At 41.8% G+C, this 19,067-nt stretch overlaps 1 protein-coding gene across 4 annotated transcripts in view; it reads right to left on the reverse strand.

Annotated features, from left to right (window-relative positions):
• TARS3 (threonyl-tRNA synthetase 3) overlaps positions 1–19,067 on the reverse strand; it is an 87,590-nt gene that overhangs the window by 33,370 nt on the left and 35,153 nt on the right. For 3 of the 4 annotated variants that reach the window (XR_010151820.1, XM_063795448.1, XM_054667243.1), the window contains exons 8-11: positions 17,987–18,051; positions 16,149–16,227; positions 14,530–14,676; positions 13,363–13,461 (exon numbers count right to left, since the gene is read on the reverse strand). Coding sequence is in view for 3 of the 4 variants with exons in the window: in XM_063795448.1 (XP_063651518.1) it covers positions 13,363–13,461; positions 14,530–14,676; positions 16,149–16,227; positions 17,987–18,051 (390 nt within the window). In the remaining variant the exon portion in view is untranslated. The remainder of the gene's footprint in view (positions 1–13,362; positions 13,462–14,529; positions 14,677–16,148; positions 16,228–17,986; positions 18,052–19,067) is intronic. The other variant, XM_063795447.1, reaches the window with a different exon arrangement.

Consider the following 19,067-nt stretch of genomic DNA (forward strand, 5'->3'; position numbering starts at 1 on the left):
AGAGCTCTCTGGTCCTCTTTCTGCCATCTGAGGTTACAAGAAGTCAGCAGTCTGCAACCTGGAAGAGGGCCCTCACCAGAACCCAACCATGCTGGGACCCTAATCTTAGACTTACTGCCTCTAGAACTGTGAGAAATACCCTTATGTTGTTTATAAGCTACCCAGTCTAGGGTACTTTGTTATAGCAGCACAAACTAATGAATATAATCCCTATGAGATGAAGTGTCAACAACTATTATATTTTTACATAAATATATAGGAGATATCTATATATATTATGCTGCTGTATCTCTCCATATTGTAATATACATATTGTTTTGTCTCTCACACACACATATAAATAACAGAGAGATAAAGCAAACTGGCAAAATATTACCAACTGATGAATCCAAATGAAGGAAATATGGATGTTCATTGCATTGCATTTTAGTTTTTCTCTAGATTTGAACTTTTCAAGAGAAAAAGTTGGGGAGTAAAATATGTCTCATGCCATGCCATTAATTTCTTTCTCTAATGCTGGGAAAGAGTAAACTCTCAGTGATTAAGCAGTTCACAGCTCAGTCCAGTCTCCTGAAGAAATCCAGATAACTTATCTGGAACATTAAAAATCATATTTCATCCTGGAAATAATAGTTTAGGTTATTGAAGGAGCTGAATCTCTACCCATACCTAGTGATCTGGCCGCTTAAAAACATCTAAATAGCTTCTAAGAATCAGTGTCATAAAATTGTTTTCAAGTAATTTCTCATTGTAAAAAATAAGGCAATTCCACATAAACAGCTCCTTTCCAAACCCCATTAAAATAAGAGTAAAGAACGTTTTTATAAAAGCATAAATCTACCAGGACAAAGAAAATAGGAGAGAAGATGAATGCTATAATAATTTAGAATCTGCAAAGTAGGTGATCAAGTGTTAATTGCCTCAGAAGACCTAGGAAAGCCAAAACTAAATTGGCAGTGGGAGAAACCCAGAAGCAAGCTACTTTAACTGGGTATAGATTTCTAGGCTTCGCATTACTAAGGCATTGTTCCTGTCTTCTGTTTTTCAGTGTTTCCACTGAAAATTTCAATGCCATTCAGATACCCATTCCTATGTCTGTGGCTTTTTTCTCTCTGGAAACATTTAGGATATTTTCTTTATCCTTGGAGCTTTGGAATCTTTCGATAACATGTTTTGGTGCCCAAAGTATGTTTTCACCAAAAACTGAGACATGCTTGGGAGTTGAGATTGTCCGTTGCCCATTATGGGCTCCCTTTACTATAGAACTGATAGGCAGAAAAGGACTTACTACCCTTGATCCCAATTACTTGGGGAAAGACTTACTACCCTTGATCGCAATTACTGGGAGAAGTCGTATTGCTTACAATGGAGTAAGGAGGACTGTGTCTGCAATTCAGTGGGGAGCCTTCGATATCAACACATCTAGCCACAACCATCAGTGGGAGCCCCGAAACCCCACAAAGAGCATTACTAAAAACTTGGATCCTAAGGGCAGACTGGGGCCATCCACTATTATTGGTTTAACTGTATTCTCCAAATAAGATATTTGGAAGTCCTAACTCCTAGTACTTCAGAATGTGTCCTTATTTGGAAGTAGGGTCTTTATAGAGGTAATCAAATTAAAATGAGATCATTAGGGTAGATCCTAATACTATATGGCTGGTCTCTTTATAAAAAGGAGAAATCTGGACACAGAGACAGATGCACACAAGGGGAAGACAATGTGAAGACACGCAGGGAGAACATCACGTGAAGACAGAGGATGGGAATGACGCTTCAACAAGCCAAGGAACACTGAAGATGACTGGCAACCACCAATAGCTAGGAGAAGGCAAGGAAGGATTCCCCCATGGGTTTTAGAGGGAACACAGCCTCGTCAACACCTTGATTTCACACTTCTGGCCTCCAAAACTGGGAGATAATAAATTTCTGTTGTTTTAAGTCACCTAGTTTATGGTATTTTGTTATAATACCCTAGGAAACTAATGCGCCCACCAAATAAAACAATGCCCATCTGGGGTGCCACCAGGATAAGGCGAATGTGGAATGAGTGATGGGAAAAGGCGGCTCTGATGTATCAGCTTGGCCCTAGCGTCCATCTGCAGAGGCTGAAACAGTTACATTTCGTTATGTCTTTTCCTTGCATTCTTACATGAAGGACACTCATGGTGGCCAATGTCACGATTCAGATTTAGGTGAAATTGAAATGACATCACCACGATGATACCTCGGCTGATCGGAGTTTGTGGGAGGAAACCAATGTCCTCAGTGTCCTCCAAGCAAAAGGCAAGAATGTGCTGAGAGGCACAGGGGGTGAGCCAGGCTGGTTATTCTCCATTTGCCACTGCTTGTCTCACCTCATCTTGGCCCATTTTCCTTCCTTCTCTGCCCTGCACTGTGTTCCCCAAAGCTGACTTCTGTGGGCTCCACACAAGGCTTACTTGCTGTGATTATTATTTTTTTATTTTATAAAATATATACTTTTATTTTAAACACAATAGTATAATACAACATGCTTAAATTATGTTTCATGTGGAAAAAAAATAAGGTGTATAAAGAAAACCTGAACATTTTCTCTCATTCCACCCTTTACTGCCCTGAGATAATGCGAATGGCCTGGTGTTCCTGTATTTCAACCCTCTCCTCCATGACTGTGCAAACACAAAACACACATACAGGATTTTGTTGTTTTCTGCTTTTACCTATAAAAAGAAAGGATACACTATACATTTACTCTGTCACTTCCAGTTTTCAATGGTGAGGTATACTGAACCCCCTTCAAGTTAGTATGCATAGATGTATTTTTGTACTAACTGCATAGTGCTTTATTGTGTGGACATGTCACAGAGTATTTAATCCTTCTACTATTGAGAAACATAAGACTTTTCATTTTTGAATACTACAAACTATTCTGCAGTAAAGTTTTTTTCTATGTGATTTTAATTGTATATTTTAGATTCCTTTCTAAGAATATTGCTAGGAGTGTGCATTTTTTTCACATTAATATTTATTACCAGATTAGTAGCAATTTAAACTTTCTAAGTATATGATAACTGTTTCCTCACATTTCCTTCAGCAATGAAAATTATTTAATGGGTATCAATCTTTTTTTTTGAAACGGAGTCTCGCTCTGTCACACAGGCTGGAGTGAAGTGGCATGATCTCAGCTCACTGCAAGCTCCGTCTCCTGGGTTCACGCCATTCTCCTGCCTCAGCCTCCCGAGTAGCTGGGACTACAGGTGCCCACTACCACGCCTGGCTAATTTTTTTGCATTTTTAGTAGAGATGGGGTTTCACCGTATTAGCCAGGATGGTCTTGATCTCCTGACCTCGTGACCCACCCGCCTCAGCCTCCCAAAGTGCTGGGATTACAGGCATGAGCCACTGCGCCCGGCCAATGGGTATCAGCCTTAGAACTATTACCTCAATATTTATATATATATATATATTTGAAACAGAGTGTTGCTCTCTTGCCCAGGCTGGAGTGCAGTGGCACAATCTTGGCTCACTGAAGCCTCTACCTCCTGGGTTCAAGCAATTCTCGTGCCTCAGCCTCCCGAGTAGCTGAGATCACAAATATGCACCACTACGCCTGGCTAATTTTTGTATTTTTAGTAGACACAGGGTTTCACCATGTTGGCCAGGCTGGTCTCGAACTCCTGGCTTCAAGCGATCCACCCCTCTCAGCCTCCCAAAGTGCTGGGATTACAAGAGTGAGTCACTATGCCCAGCCTTTTAAATTTTCTTCAATAAATTTTATTACACATATTTGAGATTCACAACATGATGTTATAGGACACAAATAAATAGTAAAAGAGTTACCTTTTTTGTGTGTGTGACAAGAGCAGTTAAAATCTAATTACTTAACAAAACTCCCTGATAAATATAGTTTTGTTAACTTTAGTCCTCATGTTCTATATTAGATCTCTAACCTTGTTGATCCTAGATATCTATTTTGTATCCTTTGATCTATATCCCCCCATTTCTTCTCCCCAACCCCTGACCATGGTAAGCACTGTTTAATTCTCTGTGTATGTACCTGAGCTCTCTCCTTTTTTTAGATTCATCAGCTCCCCTGGTTCTCAGGCCTCTGCACTCAGGCTAGAATTACATCTCCAACTTTCTTGGACCCTCAGATCATGGGATTTCTTGGCCTCCATAATCACACAAGCCAATTCCTCATAATAAATCTCTTCTTTTCTATATATCTTGTTGGTTCTGTTTCTGTGGAGAATCCTGACATGCTAATATGCTTTCCATATGGTTTCTGATTGGGTCTGACCAATGGGAAGTTCTAAAGGATTCATAGGGTAGTGGAAGAGAGAGGTCTGGATATTTCTTTCCCTGGTTCTCCCTGCTGTGGGTTTACTCAGGCTCTGGCTGTGTTCTACAGTTACAGCTTCTGTTGCGTGGCCTCTCCTCCATGGCTCCAAGCTCTCTGTGGGTTCTGGTATTACTACTCCATCTCCTCACTTCTCTCCTCCATGGCTCCAAGCTCTCTGTGGGTTCTGGTATTACTACTCCATCTCCTCACTTCTCTCCTCCATGGCTCCAAGCTCTCTGCGGGTTCTGGTATTACTACTCCATCTCCTCACTTCTCTCCTCCATGGCTCCAAGCTCTCTGCGGGTTCTGGTATTACTACTCCATCTCCTCACTTCTCTCCTCCATGGCTCCAAGCTCTCTGTGGGTTCTGGTATTACTACTCCATCTCCTCACTTCTCTCCTCCATGGCTCCAAGCTCTCTGCGGGTTCTGGTATTACTACTCCATCTCCTCACTTCTCTCCTCCATGGCTCCAAGCTCTCTGCGGGTTCTGGTATTACTACTCCATCTCCTCACTTCTCTCCTCCATGGCTCCAAGCTCTCTGTGGGTTCTGGTATTACTACTCCATCTCCTCACTTCTCTCCTCCAAGGCTCCAAGCTCTCTGTGGGTTCTAGTATTACTACTCCATCTCCTCACTTCTGCAGGCCTAGTGATGGAGGGGAAGGGATTCTTGCTATTGGTAATCCCTGGGAGCTCTATCATCCCTTGTTAGTTACCTTAGCCAGGCCCATATCTCCATAAATACTTCCTTCACTAGACTCTCTTCAGTTAAACCCTTGGAGTGCATCTTTCAGGACTCTCCCTGCAGAAGAGCTGAATGTTTTGAGGCCTGCCATGTTCACAAAGACAAGCTTGGTCTAGAAATTCACTCCATCTAAGGTTGTGTGAAGAGGAAGCAAAAATTCCCCAAGTGGGTTATTAATATAATAACAAGAGAAGCCACTCCCCTCCCCACTCCAGGGTTTCAAGACATCCATCAACAAGTCAGGCAGATTCCAGGAAATGCAAAAGGTGTGACTGAGATGAGCTTTATAAAAGCAACCCTCATGCACAGCTGGTGGGAATGCAAAACAGTAGTCATTTTGGAAAGTAGTTTGGCATTTTCTTATAAACTTAAATTTACCATATCTATTCTCACACTGCTAATAAAGACATACCCAAGACTGGGTAATTCATGAAGGAAAGAGGTTTAACGGACTCACAGTTCAGCATGGCTGGTGGGGGCCTCACAATCATGGTGGAAGGCAAAGGAGAAGCAAAGGCACATCTTACATGGCAGCAGGCAAGGGACTTTGTGCAGGGGAACTCCCTTTTATAAAATGATCAGATCTCAAGAGACTTATTCACCACCACAAGAACAGTATGGGGGAAACCACCCCCATGATTCAATTATCTCCACCTGGCCCCACCCCTGACCCTTGGGGATTATTACAATTCAAGCTGAGATTTGGGTGTGGACACAGCCAAACCATATCACCATATGACCCTGAAATCACACTCCTAGGTATTTACTCTAGTAAAATGAAAACCTATGTTCATACAAAAAACTGTACATGAATGACAATAGCAGTTTTCATAACTGCCAAAAGCTGAAAACAACCCAAATGCCCCTCAACTGCAGGATGGATCTGAAGCAGTGGTATGTTCATATGATGGAATACTGCCCAGGGACAAAAGCAGAGGCCCGTTGGGGACACTCAACTCGGATGCATCTCCAGGGTGTTATGCTGGGTGAAAGCGGTCAGTCTCTAAAGGTTTTATAAAAGTATGATTCCATTTATATGCCAATATTTTAGGGGTAGAGAAAAAATCAGCAGTTCCCTGAGGTCAGGGCTGGGGAGGGTTTGATTTTAAAAGGGTAGCATGAGGGAGTTTTGAGGGGTGATGGAACTGTTCTGTATCTTGATTGCTGAGGTGATAACACAGTTCTGCATGTTATCAAAAAGGCGTACATTTTACTGCATGACAATTAAAACAGTTAATTTAAAAAAAGGTAAGAAAAGTACAGAATCAGCTGACAGATATTTTCCAGAATGCAAGGAAAAAAAAATTCAAGGAGACTAACAAAAAGATCTATTTATTCACTATCAATTGTCCACAGTCAGTAACTAATATACAAACAAAAGTTCACTTGCCTTTACTTAAACCTAAGTGGAAGTCATTTTACCTGAGTCAAAAACTCAGAAATCCTGAAATTTCCCTCAGTGGGATCAGTGTGCACACCCAGCCCATCCTGGCCTCCTACCTCCCTTCCACAGAAATGCAGCAGTTCCAGTTCCGAGGAAAAGGATGCTTCCTGGTAGAATGCGGCCGTATATTCCACCGTGCTCAGCACCATGTATCCCCAGCACTCTGGCTACTACTGACTGGTCTAGGACTCAGCACCAAGGCAAAGGCTACTGATATTGGACCAGACCATGGCCCCTGAGGCAGCCCAGCTGTGACTGAGAGTCTGTCCCACAAGCACACCCTCTACTGGCTGGTGACTAACAGAACCAACTGGAACCTCAGGGAGGACCTTGAGGCACATGGAAGAGGGCAGAGAGGAAAAAAGACACAGGCAGATAGACTGAAAAATATTAAGACCCAACAGTATTCTTTTCTCCAGCAACGTACTTTAAATATAGAAACAGAGGCAGAAAATAAAAGGATAGGAAAAGATATATCATGCAAACACTAATGTAAGAAAGCTAGCTTGCCTATGTCAACACCAAAGGAGACTTTTAAAAAGATAGTTTTATTACAAAAGGTCAAATAGCCTATGAACCCATTTATATGTGACACCTAGAAATAGTCAATTTCATAGCGACAGAAACTAGAGTGGTGGTTACCAGAGGCTGGGGGAGGCAGGCATGGAAATTAGTGTTTAGTGCGTACAGAGATGAAGTGTAGGATGATGACAAAGTCCTGGAGAGTTTCGGATTTGCAAGATGGAAAGAGTTCTGGAGATGGACCATGACAGTTGCATAATAACATGAACGTACTTAGTAAGAATGAATTGCACACTTAAAAATAGTTAAAATGGTAAATTTTTATATTATGTGTATTTTACCACAAAATGGCTTTATTGAGGTAAAATTTACATGCCATAAAATTCACCAATTTTAAGTGTACAATTCAGTGACTTTTGACAAATGTATACAGTCATGCGACTTCTGCCACAGTCAAGATATAGAACATTTCTACCCTCCAGAAAGTTCCCTCCTGACCCTTTGGAGTCAATCCCCTCTCCCCACCCGCTGGACTCCTGATCTTCTTTCTGTCACTATAGTTTTGGCATTTCTGAAATGTCACATAATGGAATGGTGCCTTATGCATTCTCTGACTGTCTTATTTGGCTTAGTACGATACTTTCGAGGTTCCTCCTTCATGTGTATATCAGCATCTCACTGCTTGTAAATGCTGAGTTGTATTCCACAGCATGGACTTTCCACATTGTGTTTATCCTTTCACAAGCTGAATCTGGGTTGTTTCTGGTTCTGTGCTATTATAAGTAACGCTTCTATGAACATCCAAATACAAGTCTCTGTGTAGATGTGGGCATATGTTTTTATTTATCTTGGGATAATTAGAAGTGGGGGCTGGGCGTGGTGGCTCACGTCTGTAATTCCAACACTTTGGGAGGCGGAGGCGGGCAAATCCCCTGAGGTTGGGAGTTTGAGACCAGCATGACCAACATGGAGAAACCCCATCTCTACTAAAAATACAAAAATATTAGCTGGGTGTGGTGATGCATGCCTATAATCCCAGCTACTTGGGAGGCTGAGGCAGGAGAATCACTTGAACCTGGGAGGCAGAGGTTGTGGTGAGCTGAGATCATGCCATTGCACTCCAGCCTGGGCAACAAGGGCAAAACTCCGTCTTAGGAAAAAAATAAAATAAAATAAAAAAAAAGGCCGGGCGCGATGGTGGCTCATGCCTATAATCCCAGCACTTTGGGAGGCCGAGGTGGGTGGATCACGAGGTCAGGAGATTGAGACCATCCTGGCTAACATGGTCTCTGCTAAAAATACAAAAAAATTAGCCAGGCATGGTGGTGGCAGGCGCCTGTAGTCCCAGCTACTCGGGAGGCTGAGGCAGGAGAATGCATGAGTCCAGGAGGCGGAGCTTGCAGTGAGCTGAGATCGCATCAAGGCACTCCAGCCTGGACGACAGAGCGAGACTTTGTCTCAAAAAAAAAAAAAAAAAAAAGAAGCGGGGCACGTTTATCTTTATAGGAAATGCCAAACTGCTACAAAGTAGTTCTACCATTTTACATTCCTACCAGCAGTAAGTGTTATACTTGCTCCACATTCTTGCCAATGCCTGATGTTTTTAGTCTTTCTATGATGGGAAGGGGACATTCTTCAATAAATAACCCTGGCATAAGACTCTACCTGAATACAGTCATGTAAGGGACCCAATGCAAGAACCACCCAGAGGAGCCTAAAATTTGGAACTATGAAAGACAGTAATGATGAAATGGCAGTTTTAAACTATTAAGTTCTGGGATACTTTGCTATGTTGCAATAGCCATCCAGAACAGAATTTTGCACTGGATGTAGGTACCGCTATAACTGAGAAATAAAAATAAAATCCTAAGCTCCCCAACTGACTGAACAGACACCCTCTTGGCCAAAGGACCCCAGAGAAACCTTAAAAACTGAGTTACTGGCAGCGACAAGAGGTTGGACATGCCTAATTATACCCACTCTGTCACTAACAACCATTAGGCTTTCTTTCCTAGGAGTTAATCAGAAACAAGCCCTTTTGAAAGACTTGTTCCACCACTGATTTACACAACTGAGCAGCATTCCTTCCTGTTAAAAGACCACTCACCATGCACTGGTTCTGGTTGGTTTATAAAGGCTGCACACGGGATGCCTCTCTGTCCTCCATTTGACCTTTTGGTTATACAGCCTAATTTAAATGCATTGTCTCCACCCCAAAGTGAACAAGGGATGCATGTAACATGCATGTTTGCTTACTATGTATATAAATGTCCCCCCTTTGTGAATATTCATAGCTCTTCTTATAACCTGTTAAATATTTATACTTGGCCAATCTCATCAGCATAAATTCCTGTCTTACTTTTCCCTCCCTTGAAATGCCTGCTTCTGGTTTCTGCCAGAAGCTATGAAGCTTCCTAGCCTGCAAGATTTCAGGCTGCAACCCCTCAGAAGAAATGAAGCTCTCCTTTACAATTTTATGAACCTCATGATTCTTCAGTTGACATAACAATAACCTAAAACATGTAGCTTTGGGGCCAGGTGGTGGGCAGAAGCTAGAAGGGATTCTTATTACGAGGTGCCAGAAACAGATGTTGGGTAACACTGTCACCAGAAGTAACATGGAAAACAGAAAGGGTACCCAAAGAACTCATGGACTTAGCTGGGGAGATGTCCAGGCAGAATGTAGAAAATGACAGCCGATTTTTGGCTCCCTACGGTAAAATACAAGAAAAGAGGTATAAACCAAAGGTGAAACTAATTAACTTTTGGAGCCAAGTTTAGAGGAAATATAAAGCCACCAGGACCTGCTGGGTTCAAAAATGAAACCTTCTTATCCTTAGACTGTCCCAAAAAAGACTCACAAGGCTTCAGGACACGGATCAAATTCAGATTATAATCATCAAAGCACAGCCTTACGGTAAAGATCTTAAGGGCGGGGCTGTAAGACACTCTGTGAAAACCTCAGAATGATCTACTGTAAGTGCATCTAGTAAGGCTTCTGCAAGTCTTAGGAGTGTGCTTTGTAGACCCTTTCCGTTAAACACGAAGGCTCTGAAGACTCTGCAGTGTACTATTGTCTCACAGTAGCCTCCCAGGCAAAGAAGGATCGGTGTCAGAAAGATGTGGATGTGGCTTTTATCTAACCGTGTTGATGATACATTTATAGAAAAGGACTCGCAAAGTTTTTAAAGGAATTGTACTAGCTTAGATTGAAAGGCAGCACAAAATGAAATAAGGGCTTTGGATTCCCCCAGCCTTCTACAGGAAGGAATCAGGTTGAGAACAAAGCTACCCCAGGCCGGGTGCGGTGACTCACGCCTGTAATCCCAGCACTTTGGGAGGCTGAGGCAGGCGGATCACGAAGTCAGGAGATCTAGACCACCCTGGCTAACACAGGGAGACCCTGTCTCTACTAAAAATACAAAAAGCCTGGCGTGGTGGCACGCGCCTGTGGTCCCAGCTGCTCGGGAGGCTGAGGCAGGAGAATGGAGTGAGCCTGGGAGGCAGGAGGTTGCAGTGAGCCAAGATCACGCCACTGCACTCCAACCTGGGCGACGCAGCGAGACTCTGTCTCAAAGAAAAATAAAAAATAAAAAAATACATAAATAATTTTTTTTAAAAAAGAAAGCTACCCTAAGGCACATATGGGCCATTTCTTACGGAAGAGAAAGGATGACTCAGAGGGCAGAATCACAGCCAGGCAGAGCAAAACTGGATCTTAATCAAAGTGTATCTCTTGACCCTGGGGCAGTGATGACTGGTAGATAGCAGAATTTCTACAGATGGTGACTACTATGTGCCTCCTACTCTACCCCACTCCTTTTTGAGTAAGACTATCTATTGCATTATTCCTCAAGCACCATTTTATAATGTGAGGGAGATGGGAGGATGAGATGGCTGATAGATAACTTGAGTTTTTAGTTCACAGGTCTTAAACTGTAGAGGAAATGTACTTGATAATCTGTTCCCAACAAACTGCACCCGAGGAGCCTCATCTGCAGCTAGGCCTGATTCAGATGATGTCCTGGATTTTTGAGCCAATGTAGTAATTAGATGAGCCTTGGAATTATTTGTTAAGAATAGAACACATTGGAAGAGTAGAATGGACTTCCCTACAGTCCTTTGGGGCTGAAAAGACATAAACCCACCAGCCTGTCAAGTGGAAACCCAAGGGGGTCATGGCCTAGAAACAGGAATCAAAAGTTGAATCTTATTAAAATGGAAGCCAGCCCTAACCCAGTGCAATCTCTGATTGAATTCAATGATCAGTCTTTAATAGTGGCAGAGGGTGAATGCTCCAGTGGGAGATATCATCTAGAGCCTCTACACCTAAATTAAATAGAATACTTGGCATCTAATAAAATATTACTTGATATGGGAAGTGACACAACCATAATAACAAAAAACCAACAGAAAAAACAGCTGAGTTCCCTAAAAGGTTTTTTTCATGGTAAGGCCAATTCCTTCAGACAAAGGTATCCAGAAATTCAAAGTTCTCAGTGTCGTCTGTGTCTGTCAAATATTCCCATTCCAAGCCTCAGGGACCCATGCCTTCCCAACCAGTGCCCTTACCTTAGAATAAGAGATCATTGGGTTTGTGCATTTAAATGCCTTTACAGTTTGGTGACCCTCACAATCAGGCCCTGCTCCTGTTCATCAGCCACATCTGTCTTGCATCTATAAAAAATAAGAGATCCCCTTAATGCCACTGTAAAGGCCTTCTGTTCATTCTCCATCTATTGTACTCCCAACTTGTACAGTACAAGGTGCCAGGGGCCATGCTGATTTTCCAGAGAAGACAGCACATCCAAATCAGCAGCTGTGATGGTCATCACCACCTGCCTAAACGTAAATCTCTGATAATCTTCAGTGATTCTTCAAGTCTCTCCCACTGCCCTCTGATCTCCTACCACTGCCTCACATTGGCCAGTCCCTACTGGAAGATGTGTACCCCAGGTGATAGAATACAGAGAGGTCAGCCTCCAGGGGCACAGCACAAGAAGAAAAAGAAGGAGAACAAGACTGGAGAAGCAAACAGAGAATAACCAGCGCAGGCCACATGCCATGGATTGTCTTCTCAGAAAGTTACTGAAGAAAGTGATCCCCAAATGAGAATTAAAGACAAGCAATGAAGAGATATACAGGGACCAGGAAAAGAGACTCAGCATAGGAAGAGACATGAGGGGAGTGGCCAAGATGATGAAGAAAAGAAGTCCTAAGCCATCAGTTTGCAAGAATCTTAGTAGCAAGTTAATTCTGGAGTAGGACCATATTTGAAAAAAAAAATTACTGAGCAATTACCTGAATCATTGCAGAATATGTTGCAAGGAGATTTGTAGTTTTTGAGAGAAATTGGAGCATGAACTAGTGGTAGGCACATAAAAAAACTAAGTAAATGAAAAATTAAGGTAACGATTATAGGAAAGACAAAACAGTGCAAGCATGGAAATGTAATCCCAGTAGTCCACCCGGATCACCTGTGAACACTATCTACACAGTCCTTATCATGTAAATACTAAAAACTTTCCCACCTATGAACTTGTAATACAAGTAGGTATTTTGCAATGTTGGTTTTTTCCTCTTTCCTCTGGAGCTGCCAAATCACCTGGGAGTCATGCTATAGGCAAAGGGAAGCATCAGTGGCCCATGGAGCACATTTGGAGAAGCAATGCTTCATGGTTTAACACTCTGTACCAGAGATGACACTTTCTCCTATCTTCTTTTTCACAGGGAGTGCCACACTCAGTCTAATGCTTACCTTTATATTCTACATGGTTTAGAAACTTATATGGACAAAAAGTGAATTTTATGAAATCCAGCAATGTATTCAGGGAAAACAGAAATTATCTCCATGTTATTATTAGAAGGTACAATCTAGTACCTCACTTTTTTTTTTTTTCTTTGAGATGGAGTCTTGCTCTGTCACCAGGCTGGAGTGCAGTGGCACAATCCTGGCTCACTGCAAACTCCGCCTCCCGGGTTCAAGCAATTCTCCTGCCAGCCTCCCGAGTAGCTGGGATTACAGGCGCGCACCACCACACTCGGCTAATTTTTGTATTTTTAGTAGAGACAGGGTTTCACCATGTTGGCCAGGCTGGTCTCGAACTCCTGACCTCAGGTGATCTGCCCACCTCGGCCTCCCAAAGTGCTGGGATTATAGGTGTGAGCCACCGTGTCTGGCCAGTATCTCACTTTTAACCTCAAAATTCTTATTAATGTTACCAAAGTAAAGTTAATGGAAACGCTTGACCACTTTATTATGAGAGAAAATAGTAAAAATGTAAACTGGAATTGAATAAGAATAAAACATTTTAAAGTTAACTTACTCGTATGAAATCTGTAAGCGTATTATAAATGAAGGCTCCTCTGGGAAGGAAAAAACAGCTTCCAGGACTCAAATCATGGAAAAAGAAAAGTTCTTGTTCCTAGATTGAAACAATAATTGCATTTCAAATGTCATCTGCTATTGCTTAATATTTACTGCACACACGATATGCTGGGAATAAAACATATAATACTCAGTTATTTCCATCTTCTCTAGTAATAGACATTCCAAGGCCATTCAACACTTATACCTAAATGCATGCAACAGCATATGTAAAATTTCCAATCATATTTATGCCTAATTAGCTTTGAACTTAGCTTTTACTTCACCTTCTGCTATTCTCTGCGAATTTTCTTACTTGGCACACTTGGAGTACGGCACTCATGGGGAGACAACACAGTAGAAAGACCAAAAAAGTTCATTGCAGGAGGTGGGCTTCAGGTGATGATGATCATCATGGCTGCTGCCTACTGAGAGCCTATCCTGTACCAGGCACCGTCACCCAGTTTCTGTCTTCACAGCCACCCTGCAAGGCTACCCAGCAAGGAAGACAAGGACACGGAGCTTGCCAGTCATCTAACACAACTAGTGAGGACAAGGACTGGGCATAAAGCTCAGGCCGAGCTGCTTTCCAATCCGAGCTTTTCCTTCTACACGCTGCTCTGTCTCCCAGATACAAAGGATGCTATAAAGTGCACAGAATGTAAAAAACAACTCTTTTTTTTTTTGAGACTGAGTCTCACTCTGTCGCCCAGGCTGGAGTGCAGTGGCGCGATCTCAGCTCAGTGCAACCTCCGCCTGCCGGGCCCAAGTGACTCTCCTGCCTCAGCTTCCAGAGTAGCTGGGACTACAAGCGCGCGCTGCCACGCCCGGCTAATATTTTTGTATTTTTAGTAGAGGTGGGGTTTCACCAAAAACAACTTTATTTTTATATCATGACAAAAATAAGAGAAGGGTACAATTTTCAAAAATTAATAAAAGATATAGGAAGGAAAGAGGTTAGAAGACATCTGGGGTATTAAAATGAAAGAACTCAGCAGCAGACTGTGAGTGCCAGCAAAATAGGAGAGAAGAAGAAGAAATCTTATTTTTAAAGCAACTTAGTTTTGTGAGACAGGAACATGTTGGCTTATGATTACATCTCTAGTGATTAAGATGTGGGGCATACCTTCCCGATCTTCCTGTGATCTCGGTTCTTTGCTTCCTCTTGGAACTTTTCCCAGTCTCTCATCATCTTGTTATCAGGAAAGGATATTCCATAGATCCTCTGCAATGTTTCCATTTCCGAATTGCCCTCCCAATACGTTGAGGAATTCTAAATATCAAAGAGGATTTTGGTAAATATATCAAACATTCAGTTGTAAGTAAAACTGCTCTTAAATACAAACGCAATTTTCCACTATAATATCAACAAAGCAGCCCTGCATGGTGGCTCATGCCTATAATCCCAGCACTTTGGGAGGCCAAGGCGGTTAGATCATTCGACCTCAGGAGTTTGAGACTAGCCTGGACAACGTGGCAAAACCCCATCTGTACAGAAAATACAAAAACTAGCCAGGCACGATGGCACATGCCTGTAATCCCAGCTACTTGGGAGACTGGGGCAGGAGGACTGTTTGAGCCCAGGAGGTCGAGGGTGCAGTGAGCAGTGTTTGTGCCACTGCACTCCAACCTGGGTGACAATGCAAGACCTTGTCTCAAAATCAAACAAACAAACAAACAAAATCAACAAAGCTTAAAGAAGACTATTTGTAGTGCTGGGAACAATCTTAAAATGGATTCTAACTAAACCTTCCCAGCCTAAATTATACCATTAACCAGCAAATTATGTAGAGTCTGCTATGGATTCTAGGAATGACAGTGAGAGCACACAGAAAGGAGGGAAGGCTAAGCAGCAATCATAATCACCAAGGACGGGGCAGAACAGACGGTAGGTATGGGGAAGTAAAGGTCGGTCTTGCTGACCTACAGTCAATGATTAAGAACAGTGCCATTAGCCAGCCCCATTTTACCTGTAAGAAAATCAAAGCCAAGAAAGGCTGGGACTGCCAAGTCAGTCCCATGCCTCCTAATCCCAGAGCGATGTTTTCTCCATTACAACATCATATCCCCTTCTGCTGTTTTCTTTATGCCGCAGTACATTACTTTCACATGCAGACAAATATTCTTGCTTACATCAGGGCTATTCAAGAAAACCACAGTATACAGAACAATATTTTAAAATAGTGTATGAAAAAGGCCAGGCGCAGTGGCTCATGCCTATAATCCCAGCACTTTGGGAGGCCGAGGCAGGCGGATCACCTGAGGTTAGGAGTTCGAGACCAGCCTGACCAACGTGGTAAAACCCCATCTCGACTAAAAATACAAAAATTAGCCGGGTGGGGTGGTGCACGCCTGTAATCCCAGCTCCTCAGGAGGCTGGGGCAGGAGAATCGCTTGAACCCAGGAGGCGGAGATTGCAGTGAGCCAAGATCACACCACTGCACTCCAGCCTGGACAACAGAGCAAGACTCTGTCTCAGAAAAATAAAAAATAAAATAAAATATCGTATGAAAAAGAAATGTTATAACACTTACAATAAGGTAAAATGATAAACAAAAGCTACTTATAGTGTTCTAATTATCAAAATTCTAAATGATTTTATTAGTTTTCATCAAATAAGAATGAAATATTTTAAAATATCATGATGTTCAGACTACGAAAGATATGATTGAATAAGATATGATTAAAATCCTTTAATAGCTAGTGCACCTTAAGTTTACTGTATTAAAAAAAATCAATCCTTACCTTAAAAATTTTGATGGTTTTAATTTTTCCAGTGTGTCTTACATGTGGACCTTTGCAAAGGTCAATTAATGGACCGCACCTATAATGAAATATTTAGGACATGCTCAGGCACAGTTACAGTGTTCTGGACTATTCATTATAAGCCATAATATCCTATGTTTTAGGTAGAGCTTCACTTATTCATATGTAGCAATGCCATTTTTAATTTAGGGTGAAGGAGAGAGGTGATTCATCTAGCCTCAGAGTCCACTCTGCCCTCTAGATTCAAAAACCACAGAACATCTTCTGAAAGAAACTAGGCAATTCTCTGATTAGAAACTTAAAAATTACAATGAATACAAAAAGGGACTGGCTTACAGAGTGGCAAACACGAAAATGTCATCTCTTTCAATGGCCAGTCTTTGTGTATTGTTCTCTAGGGAGAGAGCTTGTAAGCAACACTCAGATGAAGGGAAGGAATGCCAAATTAGCATGAAAGGCTTCAATACTCTAACCTTTAAATAGAAAGTCACAGGGCCGGGTGTGGTGGTTCACACCTGTAACCCAGCACTTTGGGAGGCCAAGGCGGGTGGATCACGAGGTCAGGCATTCGAGACCAGCCTTGCCAACATAGTGAAACCCTGTCTCTAATAAAAAATATAAAAAATTAGCTGGGCATGGTGGTGGGTGCCTGTAATCCCAGCTACTTGGGAGGCTGAGGCAGGAGAATCACTTGAACCTGGGAGGCAGAGGTTGCGGTGAACCGAGGTCGCGCCATCGCACTCCAGCCCGGGCAACAGTGCAAGACTCCATCTCAAAAAAAAAAAAAAAAAAAAAAAAAAAAAAAAAAAAAAAAGAAAGCCATAAAAGAAAAGCTTTATTTTTTTTTCAAAAATTAAATACAAGCCATTCAAATTGAAAAACTACAAAAAGTGTCAATGTTGACCTAAGTAAGGTTCTCAAACCCAACAGCTCAAGCATTAGAAGCCAGAAATTTAAAACTTAGCCTGTTTTCTACATTTTCATTTATTTTTAAGCTTTAAGAAATGCACCGTGCATAGCTTTGCACAAAGGGGATATGATTTTACTTACAGTACAATTAAACCAGAGAACCATAAGTCCTTGACTGTGGAAAATAAGTACCATGAGGGAGAATATCTGTGGTTATAATCAAATAAATACCAGGTCTTCTAAGCCGGTACTGTGATAGTCCTAGCAGCACCCAGATGGCCGGAACACACGGAAAGGGGAACAGCAATGACATATAAGGCGTATACACACGAATAAAGAAAAAGGCACTCAGGAACCTGAGGTTAAACGAACAGAGCTAAGTGATTCTGGTATTAACTTCACTTGTCTCCTCTTACATTTGATCCTGCCTTTGTTTCCCAGTATTTTCTTTTGGTCTCATCATGAGTATCCTGCTAATGCAGGAAGACTGTACACTTGGACTCTGGACAATGGGGCAGACTCTTCTACACTTGCACTCTGGACAGTAAGTATGAGGCAGAGAATCACTGCCGAGGAGATGACTTGTAATGGCCCCCACTGCCACATTAATAAGAACGTGGAAGGACAGAATAGAAACTCCTTTCCCAACAGTATCACTCACATGGAGAAAAATCCTGTTATAGCTAACACCCAGGAAACAAAATATGGGTCTCAGTACTGTCCTGATTACTAAAAAGGGGAAAATAATCATTTCTCTTTAGTGAAAACATTTTGAAGATTGTAACTACAGTAGATTATCAACTACACAACTTGAAAAATCGATCTCCAACCAGAAAACAAACTCGGCCTCTACTGCTAACACCTTCAAGTTTACCACTGAGCAGCGTTTACCATGTGTGGACACAAACCTGTACACGGTGGTAGTTGCAGTGTTAACTTTCTCATTCAGAATGCGGCATTTAAATTTATTGTACTACGAAGAAAAACATATTTACACATTATTACACACAATGTTGAAATGAAGAAAACAACTCTACTTTTCTTCAAGAAATATTGAACGGTCATCTACTGATGTTCTAGGTGCTGAGACACGAGGGATACAAAGAGCTCACAGCCTTGAGTGACACCGTGCAGTATGGAGGCCACAAGCCACGTGGCTACTGGGCATTTCAAATGCCATTAATTTGTTGTTGTTGTTGTTGTTGTTTTTGAGACAGAGTCTCACTCCCTCACCCAGGCTAGGGTGCAGTGGTACCATCTTGGCTCACTGCAACGTCTGTCTCCCTGGTTCAAGCGATTCTGCCTCAGCCTCCCGTGTAGCTGGAATTACAGGCAGGTACCACCATGCCTGTATTTTATTTTTGTATTTTTACTATGTGCTAATTTTTGTATTTTTAGTACAGACAGGGTTTCACTATGTTGGCCAGGCTGGTCTCAAACTCCTGACCTCTAGTGATCCGCCTGCCTTGGCCTCCCAAAGTGCTGGGATTACAGGTGTGAGCCACCACACCTGGCCTCAAATGCCACTAATTTGAAAGAAGATGTGCAGTGAGTATAAAACACACTGGACTTTGGAAGTATAATGTTGCAAAAAGAAGAATAAAATCATTCGTTAATCATTCTTTATACTGGCTACCATTGAAATGATACTTTTTATATATTGGGTTAAAAATTTGTTAAAATTAATTGTAACTTTTACTTTTAAAATGTAGCTGCCATAAAATTATAGGTTACACATGTAGCTCAGACTAGTGGATTCCATTATGTTTCTATTGGACAGTACTGTTCTAGAAGATCTAATTTTAACATTAATCAATAAAATTCTGACAAGGACACAGCTATATTATTAATTTGTATAAAAACAAAAGCAAAGTTTATCGTAATGACGATATATTTATAAAACTAAGGGTTTTTTTCCTTTTCCTTTCTTTTCTGCTTCCATCACTACTATCGGGGTATACAAGGCACTTTATATTAAATAACTACTTA

The sequence above is a fragment of the Pan troglodytes genome, chromosome 16 (genome assembly GCF_028858775.2).
Source record: "Pan troglodytes isolate AG18354 chromosome 16, NHGRI_mPanTro3-v2.0_pri, whole genome shotgun sequence".
Taxonomy (NCBI): domain Eukaryota; kingdom Metazoa; phylum Chordata; class Mammalia; order Primates; family Hominidae; genus Pan; species Pan troglodytes.